The sequence below is a fragment of the Anthonomus grandis genome, chromosome 5 (genome assembly GCF_022605725.1).
Source record: "Anthonomus grandis grandis chromosome 5, icAntGran1.3, whole genome shotgun sequence".
NCBI classification, from domain to species: Eukaryota; Metazoa; Arthropoda; class Insecta; order Coleoptera; family Curculionidae; genus Anthonomus; species Anthonomus grandis.
This window is the reverse complement of record NC_065550.1, coordinates 38,058,561-38,080,444: the sequence shown is the minus strand read 5'-3', so window position 1 is coordinate 38,080,444 and position 21,884 is coordinate 38,058,561. Positions and strand designations below refer to the sequence as shown.

Genomic DNA, 21,884 nt, shown 5'->3' with positions numbered 1-21,884 from the left:
AAAAAAAAATTCCAAATCTTTTGGCATAAAATGAAATTCTTTAGAAATGTATGGAAAATGAAAAAACTGAAAAATATAAAGAGAGATAAATAATAAGATGGCTAATAATTTAACAACTTTTTCTTTTTAAATTTGTTTTTAACGGACAAAATATTTCCAGAAAATCTAACTTGTTTTAGGTTATGAAAGCTTAATCATACACTCATGTGTATTCTTTAAACGATTTTTCTACTATTTGTTTAGATATATATTTTATTTAATTACCTCCACATCACTAAACAGACCAATGTGAGTCCAATGATTATAATGGCGGCCACGCTGGCTCCGATCGCCACTCCTAAAACTTCGCCGTCTAGTTCGCATTGGGCACCATAGTAGTTCCCTGTGCACCTGGAAAAATTTACTTATGAAATATTGGGTTTATTTTACGATCTAAGTCGGACTTTTGATGTAGTTGATAGTAAAACGTTAAAATCTGAGTTAGAAGTGTTTGGAATTTGTGATGCATATCCCCGGAATGGAGCTAATTTTTTTCATTTAAATCCCTAAAGCATTGACCACAGAATGTGGAGTTTCTCAGGAGGGCGCATTGTTACCTTTGCTATTTCTTAATGTGAATTTGCAGAGAATACTTCCTATTATTAAAAAAGTTTAACAATTTGCAAAGGCCTCGGAGAGTACAAATATAGTACATCGAATAATTTCTCAATATGGTGCAAAATTCTATCGGTCTATTACTTCTTAAACAAGTTAACAAACTGGCATACGTATAATTTCATGGGAGAGTTCTTCTTTAGTTTTTAATTTTGAAAAGACGAATAATGCGCTGCTTGGATGAAGCTAACATATTATCATATGCAGGTCCCTTAATTAAGAAATATAAGATTGTGATGTGATATGAGTTGAACATAACTTATCCCACTATCAAGGAAGTGACATGTATATGATATGATAATAAAAGCCTACATATTTCAGATCCTTAAAAAGGAAAAAGAAGAAGAAACGCTTGACTCAACTGTCTGTAAAAAATCAATAATTTCTTCCAGGCATTTGAGGTTCTTAGAAAGAAAGAAGAAGATGATAAAGAAGAAGAAGGAAAAGAAGAAAAAAAATTTAACTCAACTTCCTGTAAGAAATCAATAATTGCTTCCAGGCATTCAAGGTCCTTAGAAGGAAAGAAGAAGATGATAAAGAAGAAGGAAGATTTGACTCAATTGCCTGTAAGAAATTAATAATTTCAGATCATTTCAGATCCTTAAAAAGGAAAAAGAAGAAGAAGAAACGTTTCACTCAACTGTCTGTAAAAAAATCAATAATTTCTTCCAGGCATTTGAGGTCCTTAAAGAGGGTGAAAAAATGATGAAAAAGACAAAGAAAAACAAAAAGAAACATTTGAATCAACTGTCTGTAGGAAATCAATAATTTCTTATCAGGCATTCGAGGTTCCCTAAAACAAAGAAGAAGATGAAAAAAAAACGTTTGACTCAATTGCCTGTTAGAAATCAATAATTTCTTCCAGGCATTTGAGGTCCGTAAAAAATGAAGAAGATTATAAAGAAGAAAAAGAAACATTCGATTCCATCCTATAAAAAATCTATTAAGAAATTATCATTCTTTAAGAGAATACTTAGAAGGAATGTATTTGTCGAAAATCTCCTATAAATCCAAGAAAGAAAGAAAGAAAGAAAATGTGCTATATTACGTAAGAATAATCTTGTGTACAAGCATCCTACAAGCTAAAAAAACAAAACACAAATACAATTTCAAAAATTGACAAAACAATGAACAAAATTAACACAAGAAGACAAAACTTTTTGAACATACTTAAATTAAAGATAACTAAATAAAACAATCAATTACTAAATAAAGGTAAACTTGTTGACAAAACTTGAGAAGAAAAAAGGAAAAAAAGAAAACTTTCCAACATGTCCAAGGTTAAAACCTATCATTAAAAAAGTCATCCAGGTTATAATATGCCTTAGCCAATAAAAGCGACTTTAATTCTCTTTTAAATTTCTTAACATCCGATATATGTCTAACACACAGAGGAACATGATTGTAAATTTTTTTACTTATGTAAATTAATGAGTTTTTGGTAAGGGAAGACGTAGGAATAGGTAGGGGAACATCATTTACATGACGAGTCAAATGGCCAGTGTCAGAGGGTAGTTTGGGAATTTTGTGAATAAGAGCAGCTGTTTCTAAGATAAAGAGTAAAAAAAGAGGATTTTTTCAGAAATGAAGAGGGGTTTGCAAGAATCTCTTAACTTAGCAGAACACAGGTATCTAACTGCTTTTTTTTGAATAACAAAGATAATGTTAAGTAGCCCTTTATTGGTTAAACCCCAAAAAGGCAAGCCATACCGAATATGAGATTCAATAAGTGAAAAGTACACTGAACGTGCAACCACCCCTCCCAGCTCTTGTTTTGCCATTCTTACTGCGAAACATCCAGAAGATAATTTCCCAGCTAAATGTAAAATATGATCTTCAAACCGAAGGCGACCATCAATGGTAATTCCTAGGAACTTGCAGCACTCTTTTTTCTGCAAGAGGGAATTTTCGTCAAACATCAGACCCTAAACATCGCACTTAAACCCCATAATAGACGTCTTTCTTACATTAAACACGAGCCTGTTGGAAGCACACCACCCTGATAAAATCTGAAGGTCTTCAAGGATACAAGTCTTAATATAGTCAGAATTTTTATGGCTCCATAGTATGGTGGTATCATCAGCAAACTGAACCACCTTGCCCTGCAGTTTCAATGAACTCAAGTCATCCACATACAGTAAAAATAACAGTGGTCCCAACACTGAACCCTGGGGAACGCCGCATTTTAGGGATCTAGAAGCAGACAAACGCCCAGACACTGAAACCTTCTGAGTACGATTTGATAGATATGACTCAAGCCATCGCAACGCTACGCCTCTAAAACCATATTTATCGAGCTTAGATAACAGTATTCCATGATCCACACAGTCAAATGCTTTGGATAGATCACAAAACACTGCCGCCGATGACTCTCCAGAATTCAAGGACACATAGACGCTCTCCAAAAAGCTAAAAACAGCATCATGAGTCAGTCCCTTTACCAGCTTGAAATCCAAACTGATTTGCAGACAAAATGCCATTATGATGTAAAAAGGACAAAAATTCTGCTTTTTGCAAGTTTTTCAACTATCTTAGAGAGGGTAGACAAAATAGAAATGGGACGGAAATTACAAGGCTGATCCAAATCTCCACCCTTATGAAGAGGGATAACCACTGCCTCTTTTAAACATGAAGGAAAAATGCCATTATGTAAAGAATTGTTTATGGCAGAAACTAAAGCATTTAAGGCTGAATCAGGCAAAAAGAGTAACAACCTCGAAGATATCCCATCAGCTCCAGATGATTTATGGTTTTTTAGGCGTTTCATTTCATTTTTTACTTCGGTAAGTTCGACAGGATGAAAGAAAAATGAATGCTCAACCGACACTTGTTGAAGATAGTGTAAGGGATCAATGTTACTACGAATGCCCTTGAGCAAGATAATCAGTAGTTTAAATTAGAGTCGGACGTGGTAATGTGTGTAATCAAATTTTAATTGTGAATTGAAATATTACGTGTTTAATTTTATGCTGTAATTGAATTTATGATTTTGAGTGTTATAAATCAAAGTTTGATTTTCTTCTATTTTCTTGTTCATATTTTATGTTTTTTCTGACGTATGTTATGTTTCTTATTAAATATTTATATGAAGAAGTAAATAAATAAATAAATAAATATTATCTAGTTGTTTTTGAATAATAAAGGGTTTTGAATTAATTTGAGAAATTGATTTAAAAAGAAAAATCAAAAAAATGTCTATGTTGACAAAAAATTGATGTATGGTATTGATTGTTCTACTAATAGATTTTTATATATTTAAAATACATGGATTGTTCACGACTAATTTTGTTTATTTATAATAATAAAGCATTTTAAAGTTGAAGAAGTAGTCCATACTTGCAGTGGAGTTAATATGTCAAAGGGTAACTAAAATATATTCGGTCATCCTCCACTAAATTTATTTTTAAAACCATCTATCCTACATGTTTCGGACATATAAGATGTCCATCATCAGGGATATACAATAAGGATTTTCGTCACAACACATAAAAAGCCACAGTGCTTCTGGCAAGGTCAAAGGTTAAAATCACTAACAATAAATAAAAAGGGCATATTAAGATGCATGAGAAAGTGATTAAACAGGGTCTACACAAACATTAAAATCACATAATTACCATAATAGGAAAATTATCCATTATCCTATTGTGGTAATTATGTGAGTGTGTTAGTGGTGGTGTGTGTTATTGTGTGTTAGTTGAAAAGTTGGTTCTCTTGATAAAACATAAAAATTGCGTCCTTCTATTTTAAAATACTTCAAAATATAATTTCTTTTAGGTAAAAAAGTATTTTTCAGAAAATATTTTCACTAAACATTAAGGCACCATACTATATTAAGGTACCTTACCTGAAAAAAATCGACTTACCATTTTTAATGTTTATCTGAAGGAAAATAATAATTGAAAGACTTCCTAAACTTCGGATAGAGTGCATAGATGTACTCATTAAGAAAAATTAATTTTGCAATGCAAACTTAATAAGGTTTTATTACTCTCTAAATTTTTGATATAGACTATAGAACACCTAGTCAACTTCCAAAGAACACACCGGTAAAGTCCAATTCAGAGATCTATTAGAAGTGCGCCTAAGTCGTATTTATTGTAGCATGATATACATGTTTAAATGGTAAGATTTTATATAGTTTATCTATGAAATCATTTTAAATATACGTAAAACCGCATGTTTTCTACTATTTTTTATTTTTCTTTCGAAAATGTCCATTTTTAGAAAGAAAATAATATCAAAAAATTGACCGCGGACTAAAATCCAAGCATCTTACAAAATATTTTAAACACTCCCAGCACTCACAGACTTGTCACCTCTTTTTAGCCAGTCTATTAAACAAAGATAAAACATCTGCGTTCTGGCGATTCCTACTTTAGGCTGTGCAAGTAATTGTGTATCTCTCTCTATCCCACTGATTTTGAGAATTACGGGGCCGTACCCAGATAAATTTATGGGCTGTTTTTGTATTACTTTTGACGTGTTTTTAAAGAAATCTTTAAGGATGGGTCTAACACCTTTAATAGTTGGGAGGGAGGTCAGGTGAGGTCATTATTATTTAATGGGTTTTGCTGGTTTTCCTTTTTCCCTTTTTATGAAAGTGGTGAATTTAGAATTTGGCCTGTATTCGTCTAAATTTTTTGCAGTTTTTACTGTGAGGTATTAAATAATAGTGTATTTTTTTATTTGTGTTTGTGGATTTGTTTTAGTATTATAACTGCCCCTGTTTGCCCTTCAGTGACACAATAAAGACTACTTCTTCCACCATTCTCTGGGAAAAACCCTTTTTTGCTATAGTAAGAAAAACACTGTTTTTATTAAGAAAATAAGTCTAAAATTTTGTTTTTACAGCTTATTTCCCTCTGTTGTCGCAGTTGAGGATCAAATTTCGTGTTTGTCTAGGAATTTTTTTTGACGAAGAAATTTACAACAAAAGTCACATTTTTTTCTTACTTAATAATAACCACAGTAATTTTTTCAAGAAGGAAAATGTCAAAACTTTTCAATTATTGATTTATGGATTATTCTGAAGATTTTTTTAATATTTTTTAAAGAAATGAATAAAATCCACTAGCTAAAAGCCCAGAACATTGAAATTTCATCCCAGGAGTGCCTGTGCGAAAAAAAACATTTGTCCCTTATTGGCACCCCAATATTTTACATTTTTTCAATTATTGATTTGTGGCCATTCTTTTTCTGAAGAAATGATTGGAATTTATTCATTAAATGTCAAGACAATTGAATTTTCATTCCACGAGTGCCTGTAAAAAATAAAATAATTTGTCCCTTATTGACACAATAATATCTTGAGTTCTAGTAGTCAAGATTTTGAAATTATTGATTTATGGACTACTCTGAAGGCTTTTTTAGTCTTTTTAAGAAACATTTGAAATTCATTTACTAAAAGTCAAAAAATTGGATTTTTTGTTCCAGGAGTGCCTATAAGAAAAAAAAAATTGTCTCTTATTGGCCCGCCAATATCTTGAATTCTAGTAGTAAAAATTTCGTTTGATTATTGATTTATTGACTACTTTGAAGACTTTCCTAGTCTTTTCTATAAAAATAATTAAAAGTCGGAAGAAAATGGACATTTTATTCCAGAAGGAAAAAATTTGTCTCTTATTGGCATCTTACTTATACCTTGAGTTCTAACAGTCAAAATTTTCCCGTTATTGATGTATGAACTACTTTAAAGGTTTTTTTATTCTTTTTTGAAGAAATTACTAGAATCCATTTATTAAGAGCCAAGAAAATTGCATTTTTATTCCAGGGGTGGCTGTAAAAGACAAAATAATTTGTTTCTGGTTAGTACCCTAATAGACTAGGGTTCTATTGATTTAATTTTGAAATGAATGAGTTATGGACTACTCTGAAGGCTTTTTTAGTTTTTGTTAAAGAACTTACTAAAATCCATTTTATAAAAGGCAAAACATTTATATGAGATAAAAGTATACTTATCTCATTCCTCTATGAGCTAGATAGAGATAAACTTATGTGTCAAAAAGATATTGATACATTTTAATATTCAAACGTTTTTTCATAAATAACATTTAAATAATAGAGTGTTTATGGGTAAAAAAATTGAATGGGTTTATAGAAAACGACAGTCAACTGATCAAAAATTAGTAAGTCCCTATCACGAATTTTGTTCCACTCTTATCTTTTGGCTCATTGACAACGTGCAGCAATATATGCCCTTCAGCGACACAATAAAGACTGCTTCTTCCTTCATTCTCTGGGAAAAAGTCCCTCTTTTGCCATAGTAAGAAAACCCTATTTTTATTAATTAAACAAGTTTAAAGTTTTGTTTTTTTCAGCTTACTGCCGCTGTTTGTCCTTAAGCGACACAATAAAGAATATAATTATAATGTAATGCTTTAGTATCCATATGCTGATGTGCGAGATGAAGTTGAAATCCATAGCAGCAACAGAGAGACTGTTTTCTTCCTTAACGGAAGAAACTGCTAAAGAACAAAGGCAAAAAAACAAAATTTAGAAAATTGTATTAACTCTTTGGGCCAGATTCAAAAGACTGATTAAATTTATAAAAGTATTTAGTATCCTCACTGTAGTTTTAGGATTCAGTATACTTAAAATGTAGTGTCTTGTATAAGATTTTTAGTTTTTAGTATAAGCATTTATCTTTGTTAATTTTCATCTAATCTCTCCTATTATGCACAATAACTTAATATCAGGCAAACAAATTAATGAATATTACATTCAGGATGTAAAGTGTGTTTTTTACAAGTAAAACTTGTGTCTTTTAAACGCATAAGATGTAGACAGCTAGATGATTTTTAATGTAAAAGTTGATTTTAAAAAATATACTTCCACTTTTCTGACTACATAATTACTTTTTATCAAAAGAGATTGGTACGAAATATAGAGATAGGGGTTTTCACGAGTATATTATTATAATAATATATCATAATATGTATTAATTTAAAAAAAAAACAATAATAAAGGACATTGAATATGGCAGCCAAAATCCCCATTAATAATCACCACCAAGTAAAAATAAATCTCAATACCCAAAAAAAGGAAATATATAAAATTTGAAGACAAACCAAAACATTTTACCCTTTTGTGTAAAAACTAAACTTATTAAATTAAAATTTTTGGTTAAACTCATTTTACGTACTTAAGTCTTACTAATATTTAAATTAAATATTATTTACCTATCAACTATCCTGAATTTCTAACTTAATAAAACTAATCCCAAGAATCCCGAATAATAAATGTCAAGGCCGGACCTGTGCAACTTTTTACGCTTGAGTGCCTGTGACTCAGATCAGACGTCTAACAAAATAGTACGTGGGCGCATGTAGTCAAATTTTACGAATCAAATGTATACATTCTTTAAAAAAATGCTTAAAACATTTATTTATTTAATAAAATGATTAAATATCGCTTAGAATATTACTTTATGACTCTTTCCACATAAAATTTTGCGATTTAAACATGCGTGTCATGTGACAATACAAGCAACACCGGCACACGGACTATTCGCGGCACATCAAAGATTCTAATAGATCTCTGAACTGAACTATACCGAAGTTTTTCACAATATATAGTATATTCTGTAAAGTTTGCCAGTCTTAATAAAACAATTTCTTAATACTTACGTGCAACTCTCCTGCCCGTTCATATATTTACACTCCCCCCGGTTACTGCAATGGGCAGCCGGACATCTCTCGCAAAACCTTCCCGCTCGATGTTTATTATCCGACCAGGGATCCCGCAGTCCCGATTTACATTCGCACTTAAAACTACCGAAGATGTTAATGCAGTCCGCTTCCGAGTGGCAATCGTGCAGTTCCGGAGACGAACATTCATCCAAATCTGGAACAAGAGGAATTTAGTACTAAAGAAAACTAGGAAGGAGGAGTAAAGATGAGAAAAGAGGAAACGTTTGACTCAACTGCCTATAAGATATCACTAGTTTTTTCAAAGCTTATGAGGTTCTTAAAAAAGAAGAACATGAAAAACAAGAAACAACGTTTGACTCAACTGCCTGTGAGAAATCAATAATTTCGTCCAGGCATTCGAGGTTTCTTAAAACAACAAAGAAGAAGATGAAGAGGAAGAAGGAAGACAAGAAAAAAGATTTGACTGAACTGTCTGTAAGAAATCAATAATTTCTTACAGGCATTTGAGGTTCCTAAACTGAAAAAAGAAAAGGATGAAGAAGAAGAATGGTTTGACTCGATTGCCTGTAAGTCAATAATTTTATGACCTCAAATGCATTTGAAATCCTTGAAAAAAGATGATGATAAAGAAGAAGGAAGGTTAGACTTGACTGTAAAAAATTTAAATTTTATTCCAGGCATTTAATAATAATAATAATAGTAATAGTAAACGTCTTTATTTTAACCTCGACGAAGGGCAATAAGCCGTTGAATTAACCGAGTATATAGTAATCACATTACTGATCTACATGTATAGAAAATAAAGCATAAATATAAATTATTAGCTATTAGTCATTTTGTTTCTGAATAGCATACAAGCCAAACAAAAGATTAACAACTGATATAAATACAAGTTAATAGGTCATAAAAACTGGCAAAAATTGCCAAATTACAAAAGAAAAAATAAAGGCTAACTAATTGAGTATTAACTCAATAAAAATATTACCAAAGTAGGTACCCAGAGAAAACTACAATAAGGTGCAAAGGTATATGTTCAACTCTTGGATACAAAATCATTTCTTTCAGTTTATGTTTAAAGATTGAAAATTTAGGACTGGCAAAATTTGGACGCTTATTTAGAGGTCCTTAAAGAGAAAGAAGTAGAAAAATTTAACTCAACTGTCTGTAAGAAATCAATGGTTTCTTCCAGGCATTTGAGCTCTTTAAAGAGGAAGAAGAAAAAGAAGAACAAGAAGAAAATTTTGACTCTACTGCCTGTAAGTAGTCAATAATTTCTTCCAGGAATTTGAGGTCCTTAAAAGGAAGAAGAAGAAGAAAAGTTTGACTCAATTGTCTGTAAAAAATCACTAATTTTTTCCAGGCATTTGAGGATCCTCGAAAGAAGGAACAAAGTCAAGAAAGAAAGGAAGAAAGTCCTTAAAAAGGAAGAAGTAGAAGGAAAACAAGAAGAAACGGTAGGAAATCAATCATTTCTTCCAGGTATTTGAGGTCATTAAAAAGAAAAAATGAAGATGAAAAACAACAAGAAGAATCGGTTGACTCAACTGCCTGTAAGAAATCGCTAATTTCTTACAGAAATTTGAGACTTTTAAAGAGGAAGAAAATGATGAAGAAAGATAAGAAGAAATATTTGACTCTACTGCATGTAAGAAATCAATAATTTCTTCCAGGCATTTGGGGTCCTAAAAGAGGGAGAAGAAAACGATGAAGAAGAAGGAGAAAAACAAAAAGAAACATTTGAATCAACTGTCTGTAGGAAATCAATAATTTCTTCCAGGCATTTGAGGTCCTTAAGGAGGAACAAGAAAATGATGAAGAAGAAGAAGAAGAAGAAAAAGAACAAAAAGAAACGTTTGACTCAATTTCTTCCAAGCATTTGAGGTACATAAAAGGGAAGAAGAAACTGATAAACAAGAAGGATAAAAAGTGCAAGAAAAAACGTTTGACTCAACTGCCTATAAGAAATCAATAATTTCTTCCAGGCCTTCGAGGTTTTTTAAAACAAAGATAAAGAAGAAGAAGAAAAACAAGAAGAAATGTTTGATTCAATTGCCTGTAAGAAATCAATAATTTCTTCCAGGCATTCGAGGTTTCTTGAAACAAAGAAGAAGATGAAGAGGAAAAAGGAAAACAAGAAGAAAGATTTGACTCAACTATCTGTAAGAAATCAATAATTTCTTACAGGCATTTGAGGTTCCTAAAATGAAAAAAGAAAAGGATGAAGGAGAAGAATGGTTTGACTCGATTGCCTGTAAGTCAATAATTTTTTGACCTCAAATGCATTTGAAATCCTTGAAAAAAAAAAGATGATGATAAAGAAGAAGAAAGGTTTGACTTGACTGTAAAAAATTTGAATTTTATTCCAGGCATTTAATAATAATAATAGTAATAGTAAACGTCTTTATTTTAACCTCGACGAAGGGCAATAAGCCGTTGAATTAACCGAGTATATAGTAATCACATTACTGATCTACATGTATAGAACAAAATAAAACATAAACATAAATTATTAGTTATTAGTAATTTTGTTCCTGAATAGCATACAAGATTAACAACTGATATAAATACAAGTTAATAGGTCATAAAAACTGGCAAAAATTGCCAAATTACAAAAGAAAAAATAAAGGCTAACTAATTTAGTATTAACTTAATAAAAATTAATAAAAATAATACCAAAGTAGGTACCCAGAGAAAACTACAATAAGGTGCAAAGGTATATGTTCAACTCTTGGATACAAAATCATTTCTTTCAGTTTATGTTTAAAGGTTGAAAATTTAGGACTGGCAAAATTTCGATGCTTATTTAGAGGTCCTTAAAGAGAAAGAAGTAGAAAAATTTAACTCAACTGTCTGTAAGAAATCAATGGTTTCTTCCAGGCATTTGAGGTCTTTAAAGAGGAAGAAGAAAAAGAAGAACAAGAAGAAAATTTTGACTCTACTGCCTGTAAGTAGTCAATAATTTCTTCCAGGAATTTGAGGTCCTTAAAAGGAAGAAGAAGAAGAAAAGTTTGACTCAATTGTCTGTAAAAAATCACTAATTTCTTCCCGGCATTTGCGGATCCTCGAAAGAAGGAACAAAGTCAAGAAAGAAAGGAGGAAAGTCCTTAAAAAGGAAGAAGTAGAAGGAAAACAAGAAGAAACGGTCGGAAATCAATCATTTCTTCCAGGTATTTGAGGTCATTAAAAAGAAAAACAACAAGAAGAATCGGTTGACTCAACTGCCTGTAAGAAATCGCTAATTTTTTACAGAAATTTGAGACTTTTAAAGAGGAAGAAAATGATGAAGAAAGATAAGAAGAAATATTTGACTCTACTGCATGTAAGAAATCAATAATTTCTTCCAGGCATTTGGGGTCCTAAAAGAGGGAGAAGAAAACGATAAAGAAGAAGGAGAAAAACAAAAAGAAACATTTGAATCAACTGTCTGTAGGAAATCAATAATTTCTCCCAGGCATTCGAGGTTTCTTAAAATAAAGAAGAAGAAGAAGAAGATGAAGAGGAAGAAGGAAAACAAGAAGAAAGATTTGACTCAACTTCGTAAGAAATCAATAATTTCTTCCAGGCATTCGAGGTTTTTTAAAACAAAGATGAAGAAGAAGAAAAACAAGAAGAAACATTTGACTCAATTGCCTGTAAGAAATCAATAATTTCTTATAGGCATTTGAGGTTCCTAAAATGAAAAAAGAAAAGGATGAAGAAGAAGAATGGTTTGACTCGATTGCCTGTAAGTCAATAATTTTATGACCTCAAATGCATTTGAAATCCTTGAAAAAAGATGATGATAAAGAAGAAGGAAGGTTAGACTTGACTGTAAAAAATTTAAATTTTATTCCAGGCATTTAATAATAATAATAGTAATAGTAAACATCTTTATTTTAACCTCGACGAAGGGCAATAAGCCGTTGAATTAACCGAGTATATAGTAATCACATTACTGATCTACATGTATAGAACAAAATAAAACATAAACATAAATTATTAGTTATTAGTAATTTTGTTCCTGAATAGCATACAAGCCAAACAAAAGATTAGCAATTGATATAAATACAAGTTAATAGGTCATAAAAACTGGCAAAAATTGCCAAATTACAAAAGAAAAAATAAAGATTAACTAATTTAGTATTAACTCAATAAAAATTAATAAAAATATTACCAAAGTAGGTTCCCAGAGAAAACTACAATAAGGTGCAAAGGTATATGTTCGACTCTTGGATACAAAATCATTTCTTTCAGTTTATGTTTAAAGGTTGAAAATTTAGGACTGGCAAAATTTCGATGCTTATTTAGAGGTCCTTAAAGAGAAAGAAGTAGAAAAATTTAACTCAACTGTCTGTAAGAAATCAATGGTTTCTTCCAGGCATTTGAGCTCTTTAAAGAGGAAGAAGAAAAAGAAGAACAAGAAGAAAATTTTGACTCTACTGCCTGTAAGTAGTCAATAATTTCTTCCAGGAATTTGAGGTCCTTAAAAGGAAGAAGAAGAAGAAAAGTTTGACTCAATTGTCTGTAAAAAATCACTAATTTCTTCCAGGCATTTGAGGAACCTCGAAAGAAGGAACAAAGTCAAGAAAGAAAGGAGGAAAGTCCTTAAAAAGGAAGAAGTAGAAGGAAAACAAGAAGAAACGGTAGGAAATCAATCATTTCTTCCAGGTATTTGAGGTCATTAAAAAGAAAAATGAAGAAGAAAAACAACAAGAAGAATCCGTTGACTCAACTGCCTGTCAGAAATCGCTAATTTCTTACAGAAATTTGAGACTTTTAAAGAGGAAGAAAATGATGAAGAAAGATAAGAAGAAATATTTGACTCTACTGCATGTAAGAAATCAATAATTTCTTCCAGGCATTTGGGGTCCTAAAAGAGGGAGAAGAAAACGATAAAGAAGAAGGAGAAAAACAAAAAGAAACATTTGAATTAACTGTCTGTAGGAAATCAATAATTTCTTCCAGGCATTTGAGGTCCTTAAGGAGGAAAAAGAAAATGATGAAGAAGAAGAAGAAGAAGAAAAAGAACAAAAAGAAACGTTTGACTCAATTTCTTCCAAGCATTTGAGGTACATAAAAGGGAAGAAGAAACTGATAAACAAGAAGGATAAAAAGAGCAAGAAAAAACGTTTGACTCAACTGCCTATAAGAAATCAATAATTTCTTCCAGGCATTCGAGGTTTTTTAAAACAAAGATGAAGAAGAAGAAGAAAAACAAGAAGAAATGTTTGATTCAATTGCCTGTAAGAAATCAATAATTTCTTCCAGGCATTCGAGGTTTCTTGAAACAAAGAAGAAGATGAAGAGGAAAAAGGAAAACAAGAAGAAAGATTTGACTCAACTGTCTGTAAGAAATCAATAATTTCTTACAGGCATTTGAGGGTCCTAAAATGAAAGAAGAAAAGGATGAAGAAGAAGAAGAAGAAAAAGAAGAAACATTTGACTCAATTGCCTGTAAGAAATCAATAATTTCTTCCAGGCATTTGAGGTTTCTTAAAACAAAAAAGAAGTAGATGAAGAGGAAGAAGGAAGACAAGAAAAAAGATTTGACTCAACTGTCTGTAAGAAATCAATAATTTCTTCCAGGCATTTGAGGTTTTTTAAAACAAAGATGAAGAAGAAGAAGAAGAAAAACAAGAAGAAATGTTTAATTCAATTGCCTATAAGAAATCAATAATTTCGTCCAGGCATTTGAGGTCCTTAAAGAAGGAGAAAAAATGATGAAGAAGACGAAGAAAAACAAAAAGAAACATTTAAATCAACTGTCTGTAGGAAATCAATAATTTCGTCCAGGCATTCGAGGTTCTTTAAAACAAAGAAGAAGAAGAAAAACAAGAAAAACGTTTGACTCAATTGCCTATAAGAAATCAATAATTTCTTTCAGGCATTCGAGGTTTCTTAAAACAAAGAAGAAAATGAAGAGGAAGAAGGAAAACAAGAAGAAAGATTTGACTCTACTGCCTGTAAGAAATCAATAATTTCTTCCCGGCATTTGAGGTACTCAAAGAGGGAGAAAAAATGATGAAGAAGACGAAGAAAAACAAAGAGAAACATTTGAATTAACTGTCTGTACGAAATCAATAATTTTTTCTAGACATTTGAGATCCTTACAAAGAAAGAAGAAAATAAAAAAGAAGAAGAAAAAGAACAAGAAGAAACGTTCTACTCAATTGCCTGTAAGAAACCAATAATTTCTTTCAGGCATTTCAGGTCCTTAAAAAGGAAAAATAAAATGATAAAGAAGAAGAACAAGACACAAAATTTGACTAAATTGCCTGTAAAAAATGAACAATTTCTTCCAGACTTTTGATGTCCCTAAAAAGGAACAAGAACAACATGAAGAAAAAGATCTTATTCAAATGTCCATACCTTGCAAACTCGATACAGATCCGGGCGGACTATCGACCCATAGGGCGCTATTGCCCACATTATTGCTGCGCCTCTGGATGACCCCCAGGAGATGTTTCTGGATGTCCCCTTTGACTGACGGCCTGGCCGTGTCGGCGTTCTCTTCCAGTTGCAGGGTGATATTGACGAAAACGCCCGCTTGCCCTTGAGACCTGTCCCCCTGATAGATGTTATTCACTTGGGATCCCAGATATTCGTCACTGAACGGCGTCATCGACATGGCCGACTCGATCTACATACGTCAAACATTAAAAATTAAATGAATTCTATAATTCATTCAGTCTTACAGCTCTTTCTGCCTCATAAGCTAACTGCTCGTAGCTCTCGCTGCTCTTCTCCAACAGTTCCTTGGCCCACACCACTCTCCTTTCGTAGATCCGGTCTACCCTAAGCGAGAGAAGGACAGAAACGATTTTTCTGCAGGGATCTCGGTGTTTCCTTCTCGCTGTTCCTGGTCTACAGTGGCACGCGCTCACACCCGATTCTGTTCTGCAGATTTCGTGTTGGGAGGCGTCGCATGTAGAGTCGTCACCCACGATACACGTATCGATCCTAGAAATGATAAGAGTTTTGATGCTAGAAACTTGAAATTTAAACTATAACTTCCTCTATAAAATTCAATTGACACCTATTTCAGCGTTTTTCCTAAAAAAAATTTGCAATGAAGAAATTCGCCTTGGAAATTGGAAAAAATAATTCTCAAAAAACCGAAATTTTTAGCAACAAAATGCTTATATCTCTGAAACTAATGAAGTTACAAACTTGAAAGTTGGAACATAGCTTCTCCGAATAAAACACTAGAAACCTATTTCTCTCTTTTCGCCTTAATTAAAAATTAAAAAATCGACTATGGAAATTTAACAGAAATTTCTAGCGACCAAATTCATCCTCAAATTCCTTTATATTATGAGCAATATGAGGTTAAAATTTTAAGCCTCTTAGACCTTCAACGACTAAATTGCCTCTAACTCAAAAAGTTCTTGAGATACAAGAATCGTTCATACATCAAATTACTTGGCAATAAATATCCTTTCTTTATCTAAAACCATTTCAAGAATATTCCAATTATTTCATACAAATATTCTTAAAACTTCACTCTCAACCAAAGCACTTTAAATCCTGAATCACGTTTAAACCCTGGAATAACATTGAAAGCATGACTAACATAAAGGTAAGCAGCTTACCTAACGGGAGGATGACTTGGCCTGGGTCTACCTCCAAACCCAGGACGTCTCTGAGCGGGTTTAATCGATCCATAATTCGGTTTAACGGGTTTATCATTTTGCTCCACGTAACTGGTTCCCTGCACCACTTGGTTCTTGGATGGTACGCTCGGTTTTATTATTCCCGAGGGAACCGAAGTGGGATCCGGATTATCCCCGAATAGGTTCAAGTACGTTCGTTTACCGTCTATGGAGACGAAGCCCTCGTCACCTACCGGGGACGTTAATACGTCGGAGTGGGAGTTGATGTTTTCAATGTCCACTAGAAATTAATGTCAAATTTAAATATATTTTTAAAAAAATACGATATAGAATAATGTAAGTATTAAAAAAAGATGGTTGCTAATTAAAGACAAAATAGGAGCCTTGCTTAAAAGCAGGCCTATAAAATAATAAAAAAGAAGGCATAGGCCAGTAAATACAGTAAAGGTAAAGAAAAGAGCGCTATGGTAAATAAGAGAAGCAAAGAGAGAACAGACCATGACATCATAAATTTGTTGATAATTTCAGGCACTAATTATCAAAATGTTTTGAAAATTATCAATTTTTTTGAAAGCTTTAGAACACATTCATTTTATAATAATTCTTCGCTTATTGTTAAACTGCAAGGTTGTATGTCTTAGGAGAACCAAAATCTTGACTTTTTCAGACACATCCCTGTCTCAGTAATTTAATATTTTCGGTATCATTCTAAAATTGTGTTTTTCTATTGTGGTCGATAAAATTACATATGAAAACACTCATTTTTTAATTATGATTTGTTTATTGTAAAACTGCGTCCATGATATAGGCTTTAGGAGACCCAAAATCATGACTTTTTCAGACTTATCCCTGTCTCAGTTCTTTAATATCTTCGGTATCAAATTTTGTAAGAATTTCAGGCGCTTATTTTTTTGATTTCTTGAAATTATAATTTTTTTTAAGGACCTTTAGCCATCAATTTTGTCCATTCCAGACATTGATTTTCAAAAATTCTTGAACTTTTCCAATTTTTGTAGGGATTTCAGGCACTAATTTCCCAAAATTGCTTAAATTCATCGAGTTTTTATAACAATTTGAGGCATTTATTTTTATATATTTTTTTTTTAATTTTTCAAAATTACAGGAGTCATTATTAGTCGTTTTGCAGAGGAAGAAATTTAGGCACGAATTTTTGAAATTGCTTGAAATCATTAATTATTTTAAAAAAACCCCAGGCATCAATTTTCAAAAAAGTTTGAAAATTCCAGACATCACATAAATTAAATCTGAACTGTCCATTGCACGGAAGTTAATATAAAGTTTCTTCCAAGAAGTCTTATTTTCAGTAATCAATTTATTAATGGTATTGCTTGAACTTTGTTGGTTTTATTAGAAAAGTGCTTATTAGCATTATTCTAGAGCAAGATCATTTTGTTCTCTATGAATTTTTAGCTTCAACTGAAAGAAATTGAGATATTTAGCATAATTTCCTTAATTTCAAAAAGCCTCCCTATATTCCATCCGTAAATTCTTGCAGAGAAGAATAGATCTACTCTTCCAGGCTCCTTTTTTTCTCCTGAAGGATTTCTGGGATTAATAGAGCATTGAGAACTTCTATAAAGAGCAAAAATATCCCTTAGGATCCTGTTAAGGAAGAAGTGGTGCATTAAAAGGTTTTCTGGGGGATTCAAAGCACATGGAACTGAGAAAAGGAGTAAATGTTTGGGTTGAAGTTTCCTTAGGAAGAGTAGGATGCCTGGAAGAGTATGTTTATTACTTAGAATCCCTTAAGGGACTTCTTGGAAGAGTAGATCTATTTTTCTGATGCATATCCAGAAACAACTGAATGATTGGAAAAATATATTTACTCTATCTATATTTTATATATCCTATTCTCAGTTGACAAATTAGAGGAAGATGGGAGCAAAGTGATATTTTTCTTCTTTAGTTGGATCAATTAAACCCAAAAAACCCTATTTCCAGATGATCCAGACACTATTAAGAAAACTAAATATCATTGTGCCCCACCCTTTTTGCTACCTTTTGCCTAAAACTCATATAAACTATTGAGATATTTGAAAAATCTGCCATGGTGTATGAAGAATTGTCTTCCCTTAAACCACAATTGCGATTACCTTTTTAATGGTAAGCTTTACAACGTGGAAAAGACCACTAGACTTACCAGGTATTACATAAGGCTTCCCTTGTCCCACACTGGCCTCTCCACCAGGTCCCTGGATAGCCGACACGGTGATATCGAAAATGTCCCCCAAAGCGCTTATGGGTGGTCTGGTGATGATCGGTTGGCGACCGGGTTTGTATTCGGTATCGTCCAGCACGATTCCAGGCCGGGGGCGGTAGTGTTGTTGGTGAGGGGCGGTTGCGATTCCGGTGCCATTTTCCCGCTCCAAACCTTGGAAAACGATTTTTCATTTTATTCGTTTCTAGAGAAAAAAACCAAAAACGGAACTTACTTGGCACCGCAGTGGGACGATCCTCCGTAGAAATGACTTCGGATCTATTGGGGAGTTGCTCAGTACGGACGGCAGTGGCACTTTCGGGGTGTTCACTTTTTACCAAAACCTCCGCGATTGAGGACTCTAGTTGGGAGGTTTTGGAGGTGAAAGCTTCAGTGAGGTCAGCTGATGATAATGATGATGAAGCATTGATCTGTGTTGAGGTGATAAGTTCTTTGGAAGCGTTTGTGGGCGCTATTGTATCGGTTATAAGAGAAATTGGGGTTTCCAGGATGGGCTGGTCGGTTTTCATCGTTGGAGTGACCAGAGTGACCTAAGAAAAGTTGTCAAAAAAGTGTTTGGTAAATCCCTAACAATTTTCATGTTTCTACTAATAATAACAATAATATTCGTTTAAATCCATGGTAGTTCTATTAAACCTTCTCGACGACTCAATCTTTGAGAGGGAGGTGTTAGGAATTAGGGTTACTCCAGAGGGAGTCTTGGAGTTATCCAGGTCTTAGCACTGATTCGTAGTTGGTATTTACTAATGCGTTTCTGCGATTTTGGTTATACAATCCAGAAGCAAACTATGTTTAAATTATTAGAAATTTATTGAGGGTTACGGTATGGTGTGCGCCTTTTATACATTAAAATACCAATTAGCTTTAAATTATCAAGAAGATGTGCTAGTTAAGGTCGAGGAGGACCTGGAAACGGCAAGCAATTTGCTTAATGGTACCTATGTTAGAAATTTTATATTGACATATTTGTTACACGTAGATATATTTACATCATCAAAATTTAAAGTTAATTTCGGCAATTTATTTTATTTTAGATACAATAGCACAACAGTTTATTCAGGAGGAGCTCTAGAGGATCAAAAAATTCAGATTCTTGTTTTAGTGAAACAGATAAGAAAAACATCATCTCTTCAATTGGTTAATAAGCAACGACTGTTTCTTTAGATTATAACTATTAAGTGGTGAGAGTACACTACGTCAGACTGACCTGTCAAAGTTGTCAATCAAAAGAGTACCCGTGGTTCTTAACCAATTCCTTGCTGAAAATCGGCTTAGTTTAATAGTCTAGATTAATGTAATTATGTCAATGTAACAAACTCACTAAGTATGTGTTATGGAAATGAATACGTTTATTATTTAAATAATATGTAAAGAATTTCTCCTTTTCATAACGAATGTATATAAAACTGTATCATTGGGAAAAATGCATGATTTCTTCGACTTACCTTAGTGGTTTTATCCGGTTTAGGGTTCTTCTCCTTATTCTTCTCAAAATCGGCAGTTTCTTGGTCCAGACTGTCCTCTACCGAGGGTTGCAGCATAACATGCATACTAAATTCCGTATCATTCTTCGATTCTAAACCATTAAACTCATTAAAGTACTTAAAACACCTTCAACGTCACCGAGACTCTCACCTGGTAAATCAAACTCCTCATCTTTAGTATCCCCTTCTAGTTCTTCACCATAAGCTTCACCCTGGGCGGTATTCTCAATATGCCCGCCCAAATCCAAAGTCAAAATATCATCCGTGGGTTTCTCAGACGTCAAACTGACCATGTCCGAGTTGCTCATGGGCGGCATGGGCTTATATGCTAGTACATTAGGGTTCAAAGGTCTTTTAGTCGGTCTTCTTCTGTTCCAGGGCGGAATGGTTACTGGCCTATAAAACCTATTACGAACAACATCATCACTAAGCCTCCCCCATTGGTTTTCTTGACTTACCCTGGCCTCTTACTCTCCGATATGGGGATGGTACCCCCGTAAGGCCTCTTGGGAGACATGTTGGCCGGCGGTAAGTCAAATGGGTAAGGAGTGGGAGGGCGCGTGGTCATCGGAGGAGACATGTTTGCTAAAAAAAGAAAAAAAATTGAATAACAAGTGATATGCACTCACTCGCACTTCTTACTCATGGGCGGGGGTGGTAAGGGGGGTGCGGGCACGTCAAAGTCCGGAGGTAACGCCGGGACGTCAGTGATCCTCGGAGGCCCCCTATTGTTAATCCTGGTGGATAGGGGTCGTAACGGTCTGCCCATTACCGGTGCGGTATTCGCTTGCACGTTAACGTTACCGTTAAGGAGTTTTACGATGCCGGTGATGATGTCCTGGATGTCCGGATTGGCCTGTGAGTGGTGACATGATAATAGTGATAACGGGAGAGGGAAGGGGGTCTTACTTGTCGCGGTTTTCCTGGATTAGGTAACGATGGAGTAGCAAAAGCCGTCGTCGTGGCAGTAGGGGCGATTTCCAGGGGCTCTCTCAGGGATCTGCCCTGAAGAGCCCCCTGGCCTTCCCCCGAATACTGGTGCTGGATGCTGGTGGAGTGGAGGCCTCCGAAATATAGGTCTTTATCCTTCAAATGAAATGAATGGATTAACGTTGGTTTGGAATGTTCTACTGAATATTGTGCTTTTTGTTTCATTGGAATATTCCCAGTAGTTTTCTAGATTTTTGGCTTTAAAGTGAGTGATCTATTAAAAAATCAAATTTTTGTCACTGCTGATTAAGAAGTCTGATAGTTCAGAAATTACTGATTGAATTGATTTGGTGTTAAAAGAACTGTTTGAGAGAATATTCTTTTGAATAATATGCTTTTTGTTTCATTGGGATATTCCCAGTAGTTCTCAAGATTTTTGGATTCAAAGTGAGTGATCTTTTTATAAATTAAATCTTGTCATTGCTGATTAAGAAGGCCGATAGTTCAAAAATTACTGAATGGACTGATTTGATGCTAAAAGAATTTTTTGAGAGAATATTCTTTTGAATAATATGCTTTTTGTTTCATTGGAATATTCCTAGTAGTTCTCAAGATGTATGCCTTTAAAGTGAGTGATCTCTTCAAAAATCAAATTTTGTCACTGCTCATTAAGAAGTCCGATAGTTCAGAAATTATTGATTGGATTGATTTGGTGCTAAAAGAATTTTTTGAGAGAATATTCTTTTGAATAATATGCTTTTTGTTTCATTGGAATATTCCCAGTAGTTCTCAAGATTTTTCGCTTCAAATTGAGTGATCTTTTTAAAAATCAAATCTTGTCACTGCTGATTAAGAAGTTCGATAGTTCAGAAATTATTGATTGGATTGATTTGGTGCTAAAAGAACTTTTTTATAAAATATTCTTCTGAATATTGTGTTTTTTGTTTCATTGGGATATTCCCAGTAGTTCTCAAGATTTTTGGTTTCAAAGTGAGTGATTTTTTTAAAAATTAAATCTTGTCACTGCTGATTAAGAAGGCCGATAGTTCAAAAATTACTGAATGGACTGATTTGATGCTAAAAGAATTTTTTGAGAGAATATTCTTTTGAATAATATGCTTTTTGTTTCATTGGAATATTCCTAGTAGTTCTCAAGATGTATGCCTTTAAAGTGAGCGATCTCTTCAAAAATCAAATTTTGTCACTGCTGATTAAGAAGTCCGATAGTTCAGAAACTGCTGATTGAACTGATTTGGTGCTAGAAGAACTTTTTTATAAAATATTCTTCTGAATATTGTGTTTTTTATTTCATTGGAATATTTCCAGTAGTTCTCAA

General features: G+C 33.2%; 1 protein-coding gene across 1 annotated transcript in view; it reads right to left on the bottom strand.

Annotated features, from left to right (window-relative positions):
- Nucleotides 1-21,884, bottom strand: part of LOC126736362 (uncharacterized) — a 53,941-nt gene that overhangs the window by 14,706 nt on the left and 17,351 nt on the right. Inside the window, exons 3-14 of the mRNA XM_050440680.1 lie at nucleotides 20,528-20,704; nucleotides 20,261-20,474; nucleotides 20,077-20,203; nucleotides 19,770-20,023; nucleotides 19,580-19,710; nucleotides 18,349-18,664; nucleotides 18,057-18,287; nucleotides 15,875-16,175; nucleotides 14,978-15,242; nucleotides 14,652-14,922; nucleotides 8,280-8,496; nucleotides 265-390 (exon numbers count right to left, since the gene is read on the bottom strand). Of these exons, the coding sequence (XP_050296637.1) occupies nucleotides 265-390; nucleotides 8,280-8,496; nucleotides 14,652-14,922; nucleotides 14,978-15,242; nucleotides 15,875-16,175; nucleotides 18,057-18,287; nucleotides 18,349-18,664; nucleotides 19,580-19,710; nucleotides 19,770-20,023; nucleotides 20,077-20,203; nucleotides 20,261-20,474; nucleotides 20,528-20,704 (2,630 nt within the window). The remainder of the gene's footprint in view (nucleotides 1-264; nucleotides 391-8,279; nucleotides 8,497-14,651; nucleotides 14,923-14,977; nucleotides 15,243-15,874; nucleotides 16,176-18,056; nucleotides 18,288-18,348; nucleotides 18,665-19,579; nucleotides 19,711-19,769; nucleotides 20,024-20,076; nucleotides 20,204-20,260; nucleotides 20,475-20,527; nucleotides 20,705-21,884) is intronic.